Source organism: Perca fluviatilis, chromosome 19 (genome assembly GCF_010015445.1).
Source record: "Perca fluviatilis chromosome 19, GENO_Pfluv_1.0, whole genome shotgun sequence".
Taxonomy (NCBI): Eukaryota; Metazoa; Chordata; class Actinopteri; order Perciformes; family Percidae; genus Perca; species Perca fluviatilis.
Window position 1 is genome coordinate 28,448,469 of NC_053130.1, and position 18,955 is coordinate 28,467,423.

The window sequence follows — 18,955 nt, forward strand, 5'->3', positions numbered from 1 at the left end:
GGTCCGCCGTTAGCCTCCCCCGGGAAGCTAACGTTAGTTTAGCTAACTGTTAATTCGGCGGACCGCTAGGTGATTATAGCGGTCTGCCGTTAGCCTCCACCGGGAAGCTAACGTTAACTAGTTTAGCTAACGGTTAATTTGGCTAACTGCTAGCTGATTGCAGCGGTCTGCCGTTAGCCTCCACAGTTAAGCTAACGTTAGTTTAGCTAACAGCTAATTCGGCTAACCGCTAGCTGAGACAGCATGTAAACTTTAAAAGACCCTCAAAATAAAACTTGAAAATAAACGTTAACATATATAACAGCTGTTACGTCAGTTCTACTTTACTTGTGCTCATTTAAAATACAATCACTCAATACTTGTCTTTATTGTTATTACTGTAATGTCTTAATTTAGCTGTAGCTTGCTTTTCCCATTAAGTTTAACTTAACGTTATTTTAGACTGAATCTAGCTGCAGAAACAACGTAACCAGTGGGGCGGTGCCTGTTGTTTCGAGGTGGCTTGAACGCAGCATTATCATCTGCGCCTACGTCATGGCATACGTGTGATCTTGCACATGCGCAGAACGGATTGTGCAGGTGGAACGGATCGGGTACTGACAGTCTTTGGGACATCCACAATAAAATAACACCATTTCTCAAGACACATTGCTGTTTTATATTTAAATACTGTTACTCCAAATTAAGGGTAGCAATGGAAATCTCAAAACCCGGACAAATAAAACCAAATATTGTATCTGCATGAGTGAACTGTCGGTGAACAGCGCTGTAAGATAGTAAATGGGGTTTGTTTTTTCATTGGAAGCATACATTTAACAAAGAAGCCAGGAAACATCAGAAAGTGACTTCCTGTGACTGAAAAGGCATGATGTATAGCCAACCCCCTTGGAATATTTAACCTGCACATATAGCTGTGCCTGCTTTACAGATGTTCTCATACAAACAGCTTCCCCTGTACATTCACTGTTAAGTTTCCAATCTGCCAAAAGATGTGAGTTTTGAGTTTATGGTATCAGTTCTGTGAATAAATGTATTTTTCCAAACTTTGATGTGCACATGTTGAGCTTGGGAGGGAAATGTTGCATTAAAACACACACACACACACACACACGGTTCCATTCAGTAGTTTATTAATTAGAAACACGGGAGACAAAAAGAACAAACTCAAGTCAGCACTCTCATCTCACCAGCCCATCAGTCTCTTGTGTTGCCAAAGACATTCAGAAATTAAAATACGCTTCAGATTTTCTAAATGTAAACCAATCAAGGTAACGGTGCACGGCCCACCCAAGCCTGATATGTAATGTTGCCAGTTTCCTCTGAAGACTGAATGAAAACGGCTTTATCACCATCCCCAGGTGCTGTCAAGCTATTGGCTGTGGGACTTAAAAGTATGCCTCAAGTATGCTGCTGGTTGTCTTTAGTATACCGACCACAAACGGCAATAGTGCCTTTAACTCTACTTAGCAGTTAATCGTTTTAAATGGTTTTGATCAGGTTGAGACATAGCAAAATGCTGGAAAACATTGAAGAAGCTTTTGATGCAGCACAATCATACAGGTGCTCCCTTAAAAACTGTGCAGCATCGTATGAGCGACCAATGAACTAGGCCTGAGAACAAGAACGGTGGGAAAGGAGGGGAATAACTGAAATCATAACTAGGATTTTGTGGCTCTTTAAACAGGAGTGGTTGACACAGCAAAGCTGGTTAGCACCTGAGAGAGCAGGTCATGCTTGCAAGGCCCTGACATCACTACCCATGCACCAGCAGCCACTCAGCAGGCTGGAGCCTGGCCTCAGGGTGGGTCCAGCTGCTGGAGCTAGTCGGCAGTGACAGAGACACGGCTCCTCGCTGCCTCGCACCGTCCCCTGTCCCCTGTCCCCTGTCCACATTATTAAGTTTATTGCTTAGTGAGAGAAGTGCATATTCAGGAAACAAAAAAAATAATCTAGACTGGAGATTTTCTTTAACCCCCTTTAGACACCAACATGAAAGGTTTCTATTTAGAAGAAAAAAAATGCTAGCTGCTATGTTTTTTTTTTTAACCACTCTGCTGTAAGAGCCAGAGCACAGTCTGGCAATTTAGGGATGGGGGGTTCAATCCTCCAGGATTGTGCCCCAGGTCAGACCAGGAACAGCTCAGTGTAACCAGATACTGTACAAACTATCTGATGCCCCCCCCCCCAGAAAGGCACAAACTGCAGAAAGTCTCACAAGCAGCCACAGAGTGCGAGTGTTAGAATAATGACAATCTCTGTGGAGCTTAGAAAAAGAACGTGGGGGAAGACCAACAAGGATTGGATCACATTTAGTGATGTGAACAGAGTACTGATGACAGACTGATAAAATATTTTTATTTGTAATCAATCGCTAGTAAAACCGATGTTAAAAAACAGCATAGAGGTACCCCTGAGGTGTCTGAATTACGCACTACTGTAAAATGCAATAAAACTAAAATTATATATATATATATATATATATATATATATATATATATATATATATATATATATATATATATATATATATATATATATATATATATATATATATATATATATTTTCATGGGCTTGGCTCTCTGTGATTAGCAATTTCAAACAGCTCCTTAAAAGGGTCCCAACATTTTACCAGTTTACAAGCAACATTTCAAAACCTGCGAGGATTAAAACCATAATTCTAAAGCAAATATTCTTCAAAACTGTATCAATTTCAATAAAACGGACGCGTCTATCGTTCCGTTAACGTTTGCAGGAGAGTTGCGGTGCCTCAGAGAGTTACGTGGCAAACATACCAGTCCAACACAAACTAAACAAAAAGGTGAGACCTTCGTGGAGCTCCGGCCTTTAACGTCTACAGGCCCCAGTTCATCACAAGAACAGCTGTCCAGCCTCAAAGCAGCATGTCTGAATCATTGAAATAAAAACACCTCCTACTGGGAAGCTTCTGCAGTATACTTGAACCTAAAAAAAAAGAAAAAAAGAAAAGAAAAAAAAGGGGACTGGCCCTCTTTTTTTTTAGGTCGTTTTGTACTTCCTCTACGACAGCCTACACAGTACTGGGGTGTGTGGGAGTGTTGCTTCTCCTTTTAGAGACTCCTAACACGACGGGAGTCTGGTGTGACCCCCCCTACCCTCATCACAGCTACGGCGACGACCACGGCTAAACTTTGGGATTCAAATACACGCATTTTCTTTCCAAGCATCTCTTCTAGTGGCTCCAGCCTGCCACACATGCACACGCACGCACACATACACATGCACCCGCGCATACACACACACACACTCACACACACTCACTCACTCACTCGCACACTCACACACACGCACAGGCTCAGTCAGATGGAAGTCTTCCTGACGGGGGGAGGAGGGGAGGGGTGGGGGGTGTGTGTAGGTGGGAAACAGAGCGGGTTCCCTGGCCGTGGCCCTCCCCCCCCGGCGCCTCCGTGCTGCTGCGTGTCGACCTGCCGGCCCCCGCTCACAGTTTGGCGGCCATGAAGTTGATGTGAGGCTTGACCAGGGGGAAGAGAGGCAGGCTCCTCTTGAACTCCGTCATGTCCTGAACAAGCGTGGGCTGTTGGAAGAAGAAGAAGAAAATTTAATAAAATAAAGAGTCAGCCGGTCAGAGTGGCATTCCCACCGGTGTCTGGCGTCTTTTTTTACTTGGTCCGTTTCATCGAGGAGAAAGCCTTTAACTGCATTTGGTGCCGATGGCAAAAAGGAGCTACATGAACATTGTTTCCAAGGTAACCAGTGAAGGACACCCACACGGTTAGTACTCTACGGACAACTGCAGCAAGGACACCACGTACATTTTGACTACCTGACCAGTTAAAAAAAAAAAAAAAAAAAGGATAAGGACCAATAACGTGTAGCCGTTTTCACACCTATAGTTTGTTTGCTCTGGTCCGAATCGGTTAAAGGTCCCATGACATGTTGCTCTTTGGATGCTTTTATATAGACCTTAGTGGTCCCCTAATACTGTATCTGAAGTCTCTTTTATATAGACCTTAGTGGTCCCCTAATACTGTATCTGAAGTCTCTTTTATATAGGCCTTAGTGGTCCCCTAATACTGTATGTGAAGTCTCTTTTATATAGACCTTAGTGGTCCCCTAATACTGTATCTGAAGTCTCTTTTATATAGACCTTAGTGGTCCCCTAATACTGTATCTGAAGTCTCTTTTATATAGACCTTAGTGGTCCCCTAATACTGTATCTGAAGTCTCTTTCCCTAAATTCAGCCTTGGTACAGAATTACAGCCACTAGAGCCAGTCCCACAATGAGCTTTCATTAGGATGTGCCATTTCTGTGTCTGTAGCTATTGAGGAGGGGGGCAAAGTGGAGGGTGGGGGTGTGGCCTTGACCAACTGCCACTTTGCTCGTTTGAAAGCCATGATGTCTCTCTCTCTCATCAGTGGGCCAAATTCTCTGGGTGGGCAAAGCAGAGAAAGGGGAGGTAACCTTGCTCCTTATGACCTCATAAGGAGAAGATTCCTGATTGGCCCATCTGAGCTTTCATTTTCTCAAAGGCAGAGCAGGATACCCAGGGCTCGGTTTACACCTATCACCATTTCTAGCCACTGGGGGACCATAGGCAGGCTGGGGGAACGCATATTAATGTTAAAAAACCTCATAAAGTGAAATTTTCATGCCATGGGACCTTTAACTAGAAGCGTTTTCCCTTTGAGCCGGTTTCTTTTCACACAGAGAAGAATCCAAGCGACATGCAATGCATCACTACGAACCACGCAAGAACGTTCACTCCGCTTGTTGGTCAGATGTGTCTGGGACGGGGCGGGAGCAACAAGGTAAATACAGGAAGAAAGGTCCTGTGTTCTGGACCGGTGCATGTTTCTGACTACAGTCAAGCTAGCCGTCCCTCACGTGTCCGTCCATGGAGACTTGTGCTCTGCCCGTGTCCGTCTCCAACTTCAGCAGCGGCGGCGGCTGCTGCTTCGACCACGGCGCCGCCGCTACAGTTTGGATGCTCTGCTGCACGGCAGATTGCAAAGCAGACCTGACGGCATGAGTTGTTAGCTCAAACTTGTGACGTACACCTGGTAGTCGGGGTTGGATCACATTCAACCGTACCAGTTTTTTTATTTTATTATAGTGACAGTGGATAGACATGAAAGGGGGAGAGAGATAGGGGATGACATGCAACAGAGGGCGGCAGGTCGGATTCAAACCCGCGCCGTTGCACAGGACTCAGCCTACATGGGGTGCACGCCCTTACTGGGTGAGCTAGAGCCCGCCCCAGAGTTTGTTTTTAACCGGTAGGGTTGGGTAGACCGTTTTACATCCTACTGTTACAATCCTCTCCAGTGAAATACAGACACACTTTTACACCTCTTAGCGGTCAGCATTTTAACCGAGTTTAATCCAGCTGCTAGCTAACAGTAGGCTAACAGTAGGCTAACGTTACCTGCTGCCAACTGTAGTGTTAACTAGCGTCACATGCGGCGATGCTTCGGTTGCCTTTAACGTCTGTTTCGGAGCATCAGAGAGAAGCGCAGGCATTTAAGTGGCGCCAAAATGAGGCACCGAAATCCGCGTTGCTATTCGGTCCGGTAGATATCGCTTGTTTAGGCACCGGTGCCACATTAGCACCAGGTTTTGGTAACCCTCCAGGGTTCAACTCAACCAAACTAAACAAGGCAGGTGTAAAAACACCCTTAGACCGTTCAATACTTTCACGCTCCCTACCCCGTCTGTGGCATACATAGTTTCATGTTTCAACAAAAAAGGCTCAGTAACAGATCACAAAACAGCTGGTCACAGTAGTTTTTATGTTCCACAAACAGGAGTAAAAAGTGCATTTGTTGAGGAATATTTCCAGCTGTGGATTAATACACATTTGGTGCTCTAGTGAGATTTTACTTGCAGTAGGACGGTGTATGTGGGATCGACTTAAAATACACTACAGTTGGGGGCCTGGGTAGCTCACCTGGCAGAGCAGGCGCCCATATAGGGCAGCAGCCGCGGGTTCGACTCCGCCCTGCAGCCCTTTGCTGCACGTCGTTCCCCCTCTCTCTCTCGTTTCATGTCTTCAGCTGTCCTATATAAATAAAAGGCCTAAAATGCCCTAAAAAATTATCTTTATAAAAAATAAACTACAGTTCATGACAATAGGAGGAACATGTCACCCGGTGCTGCAAGTGTGACTTATTTGATGCTTTTCTAACAGCAATGGAGCTCCACGACAGAGAGGAATAAGAGCAGTCAGGATTTGGCTTCACAGACAATACTTGTTAGTAGGATACATAGTTGGTTTGGGCCTTTTCGTGGGTCTGCAGAATAACGAGGTTATTTAACACCGAAACCTAAAGAAAGAGAACATGATCCCTTACCTGTGGCAGGGAAGGAGCAGGGGCCAGGTTGACATCATTCTGAGCAGGGAACTCTCCCACTATCGGACCTGGTGAACACAAACCGTAACGCACAGGTCAACTCGACACACAATGAACCCCCCGAAGCGTCTGGATGAAGACCGTGAAGACAACACGTGAAATACAGATACTCACAGGAGTCCATCTCTCTGGACAGGACGTGCACGGACACCTTGTGTCTCTTCGGGGCTTCGACGGTCAGCCGGTCCTGCGGGGACACAGAACAGACGGGGGATGATGCAGGGAACATTGTTGCTGGGTGACTCATTTTTCATGACAAACCGCATCATTACTAGGACCAAATTTAGAATTTTATTCATGATTGAAATGCCCAAATACATATACATATTTTTTGTGGGGGTTATAAAAGCACATCCAAAAGTTGCAATGACTCATCATCATTGTATTAAAAGCTCTCGAAGAGACTCGGAGTGGCCTGGATGACCCGGTGTTTTTCACAGTGAGTCTGGGAGCAGTTGTGACAGCCCCGTGGAGATTTAGCTACACAGTCTGGCCTCGTCCCCGTCTCTGGCTGGAGGATTATATTAGACTGAAAATGGGGCTCCTTTGCAGCCAGACAGCATCAACTCTGGCCACCACAAAAGAAAGAAAAAGAAAATGCTTTGCGATAGCAGCTGATAGGACTTTAGAAATGCATTAGGTTTATTCTGCATGGAGCCTGTAATGGTTTCTGCTTGGCTGAGATAATGTCAATTCTTTCAGCGGCTATGTGTCTTTGGCCCTTTATCCCCCGAAACAGGCTTCGATACTTCTAGGCACCGACCAAATTGCCTCCATAGTATCAAGTTTTGAAAAATGCTTTGTCATTCAATACCAAATTTCAATACCTAAGGAGTAAATCTCATTAGGGTCAGTGAGCCAATAAGCATGCAGCATGCTTGTATCAAGATCTATTGAAGCTGGTGATTGGCTAAGGCACAGAGACGGGGCTCATGTGTGGGTGATGTTGTCTTTTTTTAAAGGCTTGACTACAATGTGGTGTAAAAGAATTGAAAAATAAAATTTAAAAAAAAAAGGTCCAATGTGTAGGAATTTCTCCCATCTAGCGTTGAGCTCATATATCGCAATCAACTCTCGTCACCACGCAGTTCAAAGTACGTATTACAGGTACGGTAGCCTTCACGCTTCAAAAAGCCGGTCTCTTGCTCTTTTCAATATCCTTTTTCTTTTTCTGCGAAGAAAGATGTTCTTCAAACTTGCCGGGGCCAGGAATCTACGATACCCATTAGCAGCATTAGCAGCACCTGTGAGTTTATCATGTGACAGCGAAAACGCGAAAGGCGGAGCAGTATGTCCTGTATGTCCCTTACCGGCTAACGTATTTCAAGATGGCGCATGAATATGGAGCGTCTACCCCAGTTCATGTGAATGGAAATGTAAAATTTCAAGCCAAAAGGAATACTTGGAATTGATGGTGGTAGTAAAATATTCTTGAAAAAGGACAAGTTTTTGACAGATTTTGATAAACACGTTACACACTGGACCTTCAAAAAGACTTGTACCGTAACGTGTAATGTTGTAATTTCTTTGTTAAAATGTATTTTAACAAATTGGTATGAGAAAAGTATCGTTCAGGAACCTGTATCAAAGTCCTGGACGATACCTAGTCCCGTGTCAGTGTCAATTCCAGCTATGAATAGAAGGCATTAGGCAGGAGGAGATAAAAGCTGGGAGGGCAGACTGAATCCAGTAATACGCTACCTTGAGATGAAGACTGCCTCAGCACACCTCAGGTGCCAATTTACGTTTAGTACCTCCGCCAAGGAGGATATGTTTTCGGTTTGTTTGCCTGCATGTCAGGATTACAGAAAAAACTACTGGCCCAATTTACAGGGTGTAGCATGGGCCAAGGAAGAAGCGATTACATTTTGGAGCAGATCCGAATCACGAGGCGGATACACATATTTTTTTTTCCACTTTCAATAACATTGCGAGGTCTTGACGGAGGTCTGCGAGTCTCCAAATGGCCTTCTAGTTCAACTGTATTCTGGAGCAGGTGGAGTTGCACAGCTGTAATGGAATGGTCGAGTTTGATCTTCCATGACAACGGGGCAAACTCCAGTGTGATATGATCAAAAGCTCCAAAACAGCAACTAAATGGACCTGGCAGTTTGAACCTCAAATGATAAACTGTCACACAGAGAGCTATGGAAATTAGTCCATGTATTTAATAAATAAAATCACAATGACCAAATAATGTCCAGCCAGTCTGTCTAACACTAAACACATAATTTCTTGTCAGCTCATATGATGATCAAATAGTATGTTTAAGGAGTATTTTTAAACTAAGGTGATTTCAGAACTGTACAATGGCATAACCCTAACCTAAACCATTCAAAACAAAGGCATTAGACATTAACAATGGACTGTGTCAGTGCTAATTTTCTCGTTTGGAAACATGCATTTAACAACGATTGATAGACCTTTGAAATATTTCATGACTCATAAAATGTAGGGTTATTGTTGTAATTTATGTAGCCGCCTACTAATGTCACCTCTGCTGTCAATACAGAATTAACCACAGCCAAAGTACCACAATTAAAGTCAAATGAGCTTTATAATTTAAGGCTATTCAAATAAAACTGTGGCTGCTGGAGGAGTAAATGCACCTAGGGAGTCATTTTAGAAACATTAGGTCATTACTTTCATTGTAAATGATAAGCTACAATTCTCAAAGCTCAGATTTATTTGGTGTTTATGGTTTTAACATCCGCTAATTACATGTGAGGATTAGAATATCAGACCTCCTAATGTAATAGGAAGCCATTAGTCTCGCTTTGCCAGACCCTCCTCCAAAGCACGCTGAAGGAGGGTCTGGCTACTCCACATGGCATTCGGGGATGGGAGAACAACGTGCTCTGGTTTAATGGCATTTCTTTAAACCAATCAGAATCATCATGGGCAGCGCTAAACTCCGCACAGAGCCGCTGCAAAATAGTTGTGCGAGAGAAAACTCAGATTGGACAGATAGTCTAGCTAGCTGTCTGATTTAAGATGCAGAGATGTGAGAAGCAGATAACAATAGTCCTCGTAAACCCAGAATTTTAAATTCCAACAAAAAGAAAGCGGAAGGAAACGGAAAATTCACACAAAGGATATAGACTAGGAAGCCATTAACCTAAAGGTGATTCTCAGCCACTACTACTTCATCATGCTTTGTCTCTATATAGAGCCCTTTTAATGTTAAATGAGCAGCAGTTGCCTTAGAAAGCCAATATTGGTTTGAACCTGAAGCAAACAGACCCCCATTTGAAAGTTCTGATGTCTATCAAAGTAGTCAAGGGAAGAGACATTGTATGACATAAAGTTGTACTACTTACTCTGTAGAAGTGCATTATGTTCTCTTTACTTAAAGTCTTCAGATAGGACACTTCGGTGTTATCTGCAACACAACAGGGAAAACAGTTCATGTCAGCTTTATTTTTGGTCAAAATGACTACTGCTGCATAATAATGCCACTGAAATCACAAGGTAATACGTTACGTTAGTGTGTTCAATTGCTGATGGAAAACTGATATTTGAGACTTGAGTTGCCAAGTATCATTTTCACAATAGGCCTATTCATTTTTGCCTACTGTTTGTTGTTGGTAAAATAGAACCCAACCATGTTAAATGAGTATCCTTTTACACAAAACATAAAAAAATGATTGCTGAATCAATCAAAGGGTAACAATTAACTAAGCTCTCTCTCTCTCAGTGGAAGCAGACCGTGTGTAAGCTGTGACTAACGGTGTGTGTTGTAGGTTTTGCTGTGCCCTTGGCGTTGAGCGTGTTAGCTGCCCTCTCCCTCCCGACCCTCCTCGAACACTGCTAGTATCAATAATCGCCACCACTCCCTTGGCAGACTTTCAGTAATGCCATCACTCAGGGTTTTAGGAAGATTACCAGTGAATCAGGCCCATTACAATCCATTATGGCACTCAGGAGAGTGCAGCAAGAGAGAGGTGTGCGACTGCTGCAGATTATTTCAGGATGGAATCGATCCAAAATGTGTGCAGCTCTAAGCATCATCCGGCTCACCTCTGGGACTGACCAAAACACTGAGAATTCTCAAGAACCTGTAGTCGACTTTCTACATAACACAAGCTCTTTATACAGCTAGATCAAAGAGTTTCCATATACTAAAAAAAAAAATATATAAAAATAATTTGGCGCATTTGGCCTGAAACCTAAACATGATTACGATTTCGCAGTGAGGTGAAGGGCAGCTGGGAGGTCTCACCTCTATCAAAATTATACTGCTGAGAGATGATCTCTCCCCAGTACTTGGCACACTCGGCAGACAGCTTCTTAGGCTTGTCCAGGCGGCGGATGGCCAGGGCCTGGATGTGTTTCTGGAAGGCTTCCTCGCTCATCTCCTCCACGGCCTTCTCCATGGTGCAGAGGAAAGCCTCCACGCGGCTCTCCAGGTAGTGGGGCGCCTTCTCCGACTGGATGATGAAGCGCAGGCCTTGCACTCCGTTAGCCCGTCGGGGCCCACTGAACACAATGTAGCCTGGGGAGTGGAGAGGGTAGGAGGACAGACCGGGCGCTTTAGCTCGTGCAGAGAAAAACTGCCATTTCACTCTCGGGGGTTCAAAAAACATTTACAGTAAGGATTTGGTGAACCGTCCTCATTTTGTTCTCATCGTCTCTGTATTTAACTTGATATTAGCTTTAGGTCTGGCACTAAAGTTACAGCACTAGTTCCAAGAAATGTGGTTCAATCCATTCATTCTCTAAGTTATTAAACATGGTTGACAGCACTTTAGAAACTTCACTTACAGTTTCTGGTCTTTACAGAGTAGGCATCCAATTACAAAATGCAGATTAAAGCTGCATAATCCTCAAAGAAAAATGCCTGAATAAATATTCATAACCTGGCAGCAAAAATGAACACAACTTCCACCGTTTTATTCTTGTCTTTATATACACTTTTTTTTTTTATATATATTAACTGCTGCAGACGATATGTTCTACATGACTTTCTGTGGGCTTACCCAGCTGTTCTTTGGTTCTCAGTGTGTTGAAGCAGGGCTCAGAGATGATCTGACAGAACAGCTCCAGCAGCATGTTGTCGTGAGTGGTCTGCATGTCTGTCTGATAGTAGATCTCAATGCCGCAATTGTTGTGCACCTCGTTCCTCTGCTGGTAAACATACCAGCCACCTGAGAGGAACAGAACAATGTTTATTCTTTTTAGTACTGTAATCATACCAAGTAAACCCATTCACTTGGAAATGCATTATTGACAGGGCCAGGGAAAATATGTATTTTGTATGTCTGTATGTATTTGGTACAGGCACTGAAGCAGTAACGAGAACATTCAAGTCTTTTGTATCAAGTAGTAATTTTATGTTTTTTTTTGTATTTCCAAAATACAAAAACATTTTCGTACTGCTCCCATTTTTTGAACAGAAAACAGATTATGGAATAGGTAATGGAAGACAGAATAGGATAAGCATTTTAAATTTATTTCTGGTATGTCAGTGCAGATTAAATTGACATTATAAAGTCTAGATGATTCTGTCAAAATGTGACTGTGCAGGGATAGGTTGAGAACTACACTTGAATGTAATATAGTGACTTAGCCAAAACAGCCTTTTCATTAACCCACAATCCCCAGTGACGAATGAACTCCCATATACATGGGAAATAATTTCACCAGCCTAGCGGTACATCCATTCATCCATCCATCCATCTAATCCAAATGATTATCCTTTCAAAAACCTATTCAAGGTTGCCTTAAGCAACACAAGTGATGCCGGCAAAAACTGATGAACTGTTTCAATTGTAGATATGCAGTCATGCCTGAACACTTTGCTCAAGGCGTAGAGGAGTAAAGCTGGAAAGTTCAGACAGAGGACAGTGGTGACACTGTCCAGAAAGGCGGACACAGACATTCTGCTGAATGCCAACATCGGGCTTTTTCGTCTCCTCTTGCCTTTCATCTGTACTTTAAATTTTCCTTTGAGCAGAACACAGAGGAGCCATCCACTTTTGCACAGAGGGTTGCTTTTACGCTCCGCTTCAGTTTGAGTTATTGTGATCAAGCTCACTTTGAATGGAAGACGAGTTGAAGCTGGGAAGTGCAGGTGCCTTCATGCACATGCTGACGGAGCACCCAGTAAAACATTTTGGGAGCTCTTTGATCAAAGCTACAGTTGGTAAGTTTCTAATAACTTCATATTTGCTCAAACTGTCACTATATCCCGACAGTACAGTACAAATCAGATAATCTGTGAAAACAAATCACATTCCTCTGCCTCCTCCTGGTGCTCCTAATGGCATAGGGAAAACAACCAATCAGAGACCAAAGCACTAATGTGAAAATGTCAGGCATCGTGAGTTTTGTTTTGCAAAAGTTAAACATCACACTCTGTCAGTGTGACATAAAATAGCTTTCAGTCAACTCAAAAGAATTAAATACTGCACACTAAGAGGGGAAATAACCTACCGCTTTAAATGCCCAATCAATATTTTTTTTTTGTTTTCTGTGTCCTTGTAATAAAAAGCCTGTTGATCAAATTAGGAGTGACAGCATGCTCCAAAATTGTGTTTAAATTGTGGGCATTGGGCTCTTTCTGACTACATTTGGATCACTTGGTGCCTTTAACAAAAGATTAATGTATAACTGGACAGATTAATGGGAACGTTTGGCTCTAAAGCTTTCAGCCGTTAGTGTAATAATGCGTTTCTTGGATAGACTGTCAGCCAGTCCATCATTTCATAATCCAACTTTGTGTTTACATCCGTTATGTCCTTCTCCTGCACTCCTGCTCTTTGTCTGACTGGCAGTCTGGAGCCAAGCCTGGAAAAACCCTTGATGAGACACATGATGGGTCCAGGTGGCCACGCAAAGCTCTGGTTTTCCTCTCCACACCGCTCGACTTTCCTAATGTAATCAGAAAGGTAGCACAGGTGCTTTGCTTGGCGTGTGTGCATACATCTTTGAGCTGAGGGGGGAAGGTGTGTGTGTGTGTGTGTGTGTGTGTGTGTGTGTGTGTGTGTGTGTGTATGTGTATTTTGCCCAATGACGTCCATTTCCAGTCAGTGACTATTTTGTTCCTCAGAGGGAAACGAGGGATGTTGAATTCAATCAAGTCTTCACAAACGCAAGACAGCGTCACTGATGACGAGGGCGAAAGTGCTGGGTGAGGACTCTTTTGCATGGTCGCCATGGAGACAACCATGACTGGCAAATGATGATTAAGAGTGCCTTACCGGTGTGTGTATGGGACGTGGGGGAGTACTGGACCTACCGTCTGGAACCTGCACCTCTCTGTAGCGAATCAGTTGGCTCGGGAGGAGGGGCTTTGTGTGAGCATGCTCAATGAGCGTGTCCTCCACCATTTGCATCATGCCAAGAGCAGACTAGAGAGAGAACAGGGGAGGGAGGGAAAAGAAAGTATTCGAGTCACAAAAACAGCATATTTAAGGGCAATTCTACTCTAAGAGCTAATCATCATAGCTAAATGGTAGATGATATTTTCCAATCGAAGAATTTGTAATTTACCTTTCCATTATGCACATGGCTCTTTAACAGGGCTCCTATTTCAGTGAGTGACTTTCTATGTACATTGCTTCTGACATTTCCCAAAAAGTTGCATTAGCTGAGACCAGAATTAAGCAGTCTTGACATTGGACCTTTTCCATCCTCAATTTGTTGATTTAATGACTAACTGATTGTACTCACATGGGAAATTCATTGCTCTCTCAGCCTACAACTAAATACTGCAGTGAGGTTGGCTTGATATTCCATATTCAATGTTTACCCGCTTCATTAACTTGCTATGCAGATGGTTTGGATTTTTGTTCAAAGTTTAAGAGACTTCTGTTGCTACACTTATACAGAGAAACCGTGAACTAAATTTTGCTTTCAAAGCATCAAAATAATCCACAGCAAAGTAGGTTTCCAGAAACAATGTACTGCTTACTCAGGACAACCTCACTGTGGACACTTTTAACATTTGCTTTTACCGTCAGCAGAAAATAGTTTAAAAATTGTTACATTCTGTAAGTTAGAAGTTGGATGCCTCACTAGAAGATACATCACACAACTGCTTAGATAAAACCAAAATCACTAGGGGTTTAAAATGTGGGGGGGGTTTACAATTTAGATAACTGAGCCTTTTTAAAATTACTGAAAGATATCCATCTATCTATCCCCTTTGGAAAGTGTTAAAGGTAAAATATGCAATTTTCTGACACTAGGGCCCAATCCGAAAGTCCGGACTCAGAGACTCACGGACTTTGGTGCGCGTTCTCGCGAAATTCGTAAGGGCTTAGGGTTGTCCCAATGTGGAATTTCAAAGGGCGTGAGGGTTTGAGTACACACTTACCGAGCTCTTTCCGTGAGTCTGCATCGATGCAGACTTCAAAAGGGAATTACCCACAGTTCAAAGCGTTGTGACGTTTACCGCGGAGACGATAGGGAAGTACGGAAATTACAAAGGTAAACAACAGCACGCCTCACAGCCACGGAACGGAACAACCTGTTGTCCAGCTTGTAAAACAAGAGTTTGGAATCAGGTAGCCGTATTCTGGGCCTTGGCCGTGTGGAAAGCAACAAACTTAAAAAGAAAATTCCCAAACCAGCAAGTGTCAGCAACATCTTTGTTATTAAACGTCGCCAAGGTAACGTGATCTCGTGAAGTGCTGTCCCGATCCCATTTCTACCTATCTGAGCCCATGTGGCCTCACACACTCACTTAGTACCTGAGATCAATTAAGTCTGTGAGTCCTTAGTCCTTAATCCTCAGGGATCACTTTGGGAATGGGCCTAGGTCTCCATAGGGGTCTCTCAATCGAAACAGCCTTTTTCATGATGTCTTCAAGTCGTGTGGGAGTTGTTGTCTTCATTGTTAAACAACCAATGGGAGCGGACGGCAGCTACAGGGAGGACCGGAGACCTTTCCGCCAGACACAGCGCTTGGGTTCTGATATGGTCTGTACCCCAACGCGTCATTAAACTTTCTGTTATTGCTGTTAGCGTCGTTAGCACCCAACACTGGGGTTTGTGCTGGCTGGGGGCTAGCTGTGGCTGGGTACCCGGGGCTGTTGTCCGCTCTGATTCCAACTGAAGGTTTTTTAGCCCAGGGCTGTTAACTGTGATCAAAACAATCATACTAAAAATAACTTTATCAGCATGTTGAACATTAAAAATGTTTCCTTACGGTTTAAATACCAAGCATTAGCATGAGCCACTTGTCAACGTAGCAGTGTAATATCGAAATATATTAATAAATTAGGTCTCTACTGTATTACTGTGTTGCAAAGTGGCATGTGATTAATTAAAAAAAATGATGCTGTGTGGGAGAAAAATGTATTTACATTATGAAGTATAATTCTGTGGCATTGTATGATTTACAATTACTCTCTGACGTATCACCTGGGGTTACTAGGCATTTTCTGTGTTTTGCCAGAAGTTAAAGCAGCTAGAGAGGATTTAGGACAGCATTGACAGGCAACCAAATGACATGCTACGTGTCGTTGATTAAATCATACATTTATCTGGGTTTGATTTTTTGAAACATTTGGGATAATGAAAGTGCACATCTAAAAATGTGGAGTGTTTACATGGGATGGACTTAAGCTAACAGAGATTTTCTGGGTCGGACTCGGACACTGGTGCAGTCAAAGTCAATGTATTATCTGAAGTTGTGCTTGTGGAAAAAGTTTCCTTAATTAAATGTGTGGGGAGAGGGACATGTACGCATGGTAATAGGTTTAGCTGTCTTGCAACAAAACAATAAACTAAAAGCTACATCGCCAGCAGCTTTCTTTTTTAAATCATTTTTTAAATGTTTTATGGGGGTGTTTTCCAGCCATCTAATTGAATTGGCCTGCTTGTCTAACATTAGTAAGTACAAATTTCCCATCAAAACACAACTACCTGATTTTTCATCCATATTACATGGCTTCTTTGCCAAACTACTTGGTCAGTTACTTGTCTGGCTTAATAGGAGCAGGCCTATGACAAAATGGATCATTGCTCCCACTGGGGAGTCTAATTCTAATTCTATCTCCACCAGACTGCAACGCGGTCATCATTACAAGGCGTAAGGCAGGTGCTGTGAGAAGCAGAGACCTCATATAAAATGTGACTTGATCGCAGAATCTTATAAGAGGTTTTTGACACAAATCCTCTGTGATACCATTGGAAGGCATATTCAGTATTCACTGAGAAAAAGGCATCCCCTTATTTAACAAAACAGTAAAAACACAGTGACTCTAATGACAAACCTCCTTGGTGATGTTGCCATGGAGAAGGGCTTCAATATGTAGCCGTGACAATAGCTGAGGTATGAAGGCCTTGAGGCGTGGGAGAGTTACATCTGGAATACAGATCACAGACAACAGCAATCAATCAAAAACCAATACAAAAATATTTCCCGAGCTGCTATCAAGACTGAATCAGGAAAGAAAAACCTAAGAATAACCTCTGTGTGTGTGTGTGTATTTTAATCGCACAGCATTCCTGTCACGAACAAGACAAACAACGGTCACATGTTAGACAATCATGCAAGCCCTGTAAAACACAGACACATATGTGCAAAAATCAAATCTGTCTCAATGTGGCCAATCTGAATTCAAGCAACGTCTGACCTAAATTCAAGGATAAGCTACTACAGGGACACACAACTTATCTAAATGATTGTGTGTCCACAGAAACCCACACCCACACCCACCCACACCCACACACACACCCACACCCACACACAGTGTGACTGAAAGTGTCTCATAGACCCCATACAGGGGACAGCAGGAGGGTAAGGACACTGATAAGGGAACATGGCATGGTAATCGGAGGCCCTGGTGACTGGGCTTGCAAGCTTTGACCCTGCAGGTTAATTGAGTCTCATGTGAATTTGAGGATAGTCTGTGTAAGCTCTGTGGTAAAAAAAAAACACAAATATAGCAATCTGCCCTTCAGGTTTCAGACTGGTACTGCGGAGAGGAAAGACTGCAGCTAGGGAGGCATCTGCTGAACAGCCTTAGCATTCAAATGAGGATTTAAGGAGGAAAACCAAAGAGAAGAAACGACCAAATGTGAGGAGGTAAAGAGTAGCCCTCTATCGACTGTAAGCCCAACAAACACATTAAACCTTCAGCACAGGAATTCAAGTTTATGAAACCGAGAAATAGTGAAATTTCAGTTATACGTTTGTCCCTACAGCCACCAAGTTATTCAACCTCATACAACTAGCTACCGTACATAGCGCAAGCTTCACATGCTCAGTTCTGGCCTGAAGAGGGGCTTGACTATGCATTTGTTCTGCATTTCAGTCAACTCAGTTTGGCCCCCAGTAGAAAAGGGGCTAATACGCACAAGGGCTGGGACTTTAAGACCGAAGTAAAGAGAGATAAAGGGGATCCATCCTCACCGTCCAAAGCCTCTTTGAGCTCGTCTTTGGTCCAAGCAACCTCGGTCATTAGTAGACGGAGGTAGTACATGGCGTGCTGGTGAGGCTGCTCGGCTCTGAAGTTATTCAAAGACCTCATGTACTTCAGGGAGAAAAATAAGTCAGTCAGTTCAAGGTCAACTTTATGAACTAGATTTAAAAAAGGAAAAAACTACTGTGGTGTATTTAAATGACTACTGTCGTTACTTTAATGCCCTAGTGTTGTAAGGAACAGTAAAATAGATTCTGAATAATGGTTAAAGTGAGCAGTTCAATAAATTGCAAGTCATTCGATTGATCGACCATGACTCATAACTTTGTACCGATGATGGAGTTGCAGTCGGAGCTTACCGCTTCTTTGATGATGTCAAAGCGCTTCTCATCTACCTCAAAGGTGGCCATCTTCTCAATGATCTTCTTCAGCAGGATATGCTGTTTGTCACTGTAACCTTTAACAGACAGCTGCAGCAGACAGTGATAGAGGACAGATGGTACATGAAAGATAAGGTCAGCCTGAAACTGTGGTTTCATTTGTTGTTTTGTTAGTTTTTTTTGTTTGTTTTGAAGTGGCATTTTAGGCCTTTTATTAGATAGGACAGCTTTAGACATGAAAGGGGAGAGAGAGAGAGGGAGCAACATGCAGCAAAGGGCCGCAGGTCAGAATTGAACACGCTACTGCTGCCTCGAGAACTAAGCCTCTGAATATGGGCGCACGCTCTACCAGGTGAGCTACCCAGGCGCCCCGATTTGAAGGTTTTGACCTATTTATTTATTTATGTGTGGAATTATTGGCTGGCCAAATGATTGTTAGGAAAAGCTCATCACTCCCCCGCTTGAGATGAGTCACCACCGCTACAATAATTACAAAATATGTAAAAGCACATCTAGATTTGCCTCGAATGTTCCAATAAAATTAAAATGTGGAGCTTAAGCAAAAGATTCCTATCGACCACAAGGGTTAAAAAAATAATAAAATAAAAAAGGTAACAAAAAGGCTGATCTATATTAGGAAGCACCACTTCACCATCTACTGCAGTGCAAACATATTTCACTGTGGTCTCTTGGCTTGACTTAAAGGTTTTTTTCTATGCAAATTAGCATTTAAAAAATGGAAAAGAACAGTCAAGGTTATTTAAAGCTTCTACTTTTGCAATGTCATCTG

General features: G+C 43.0%; 1 protein-coding gene across 2 annotated transcripts in view; it reads right to left on the minus strand.

Moving 5' to 3' along the window:
• Positions 1–3,476: 3,476 nt before the first annotated feature.
• ide (insulin-degrading enzyme) overlaps positions 3,477–18,955 on the minus strand; it is a 34,105-nt gene continuing 18,626 nt past the window's right edge. For both annotated transcript variants that reach the window (XM_039783564.1, XM_039783563.1), the window contains exons 16-25: positions 18,145–18,255; positions 17,776–17,896; positions 16,634–16,725; positions 13,651–13,762; positions 11,390–11,557; positions 10,633–10,905; positions 9,731–9,792; positions 6,525–6,597; positions 6,351–6,418; positions 3,477–3,572 (exon numbers count right to left, since the gene is read on the minus strand). In XM_039783564.1, the coding sequence (XP_039639498.1) occupies positions 3,477–3,572; positions 6,351–6,418; positions 6,525–6,597; positions 9,731–9,792; positions 10,633–10,905; positions 11,390–11,557; positions 13,651–13,762; positions 16,634–16,725; positions 17,776–17,896; positions 18,145–18,255 (1,176 nt within the window). The remainder of the gene's footprint in view (positions 3,573–6,350; positions 6,419–6,524; positions 6,598–9,730; positions 9,793–10,632; positions 10,906–11,389; positions 11,558–13,650; positions 13,763–16,633; positions 16,726–17,775; positions 17,897–18,144; positions 18,256–18,955) is intronic.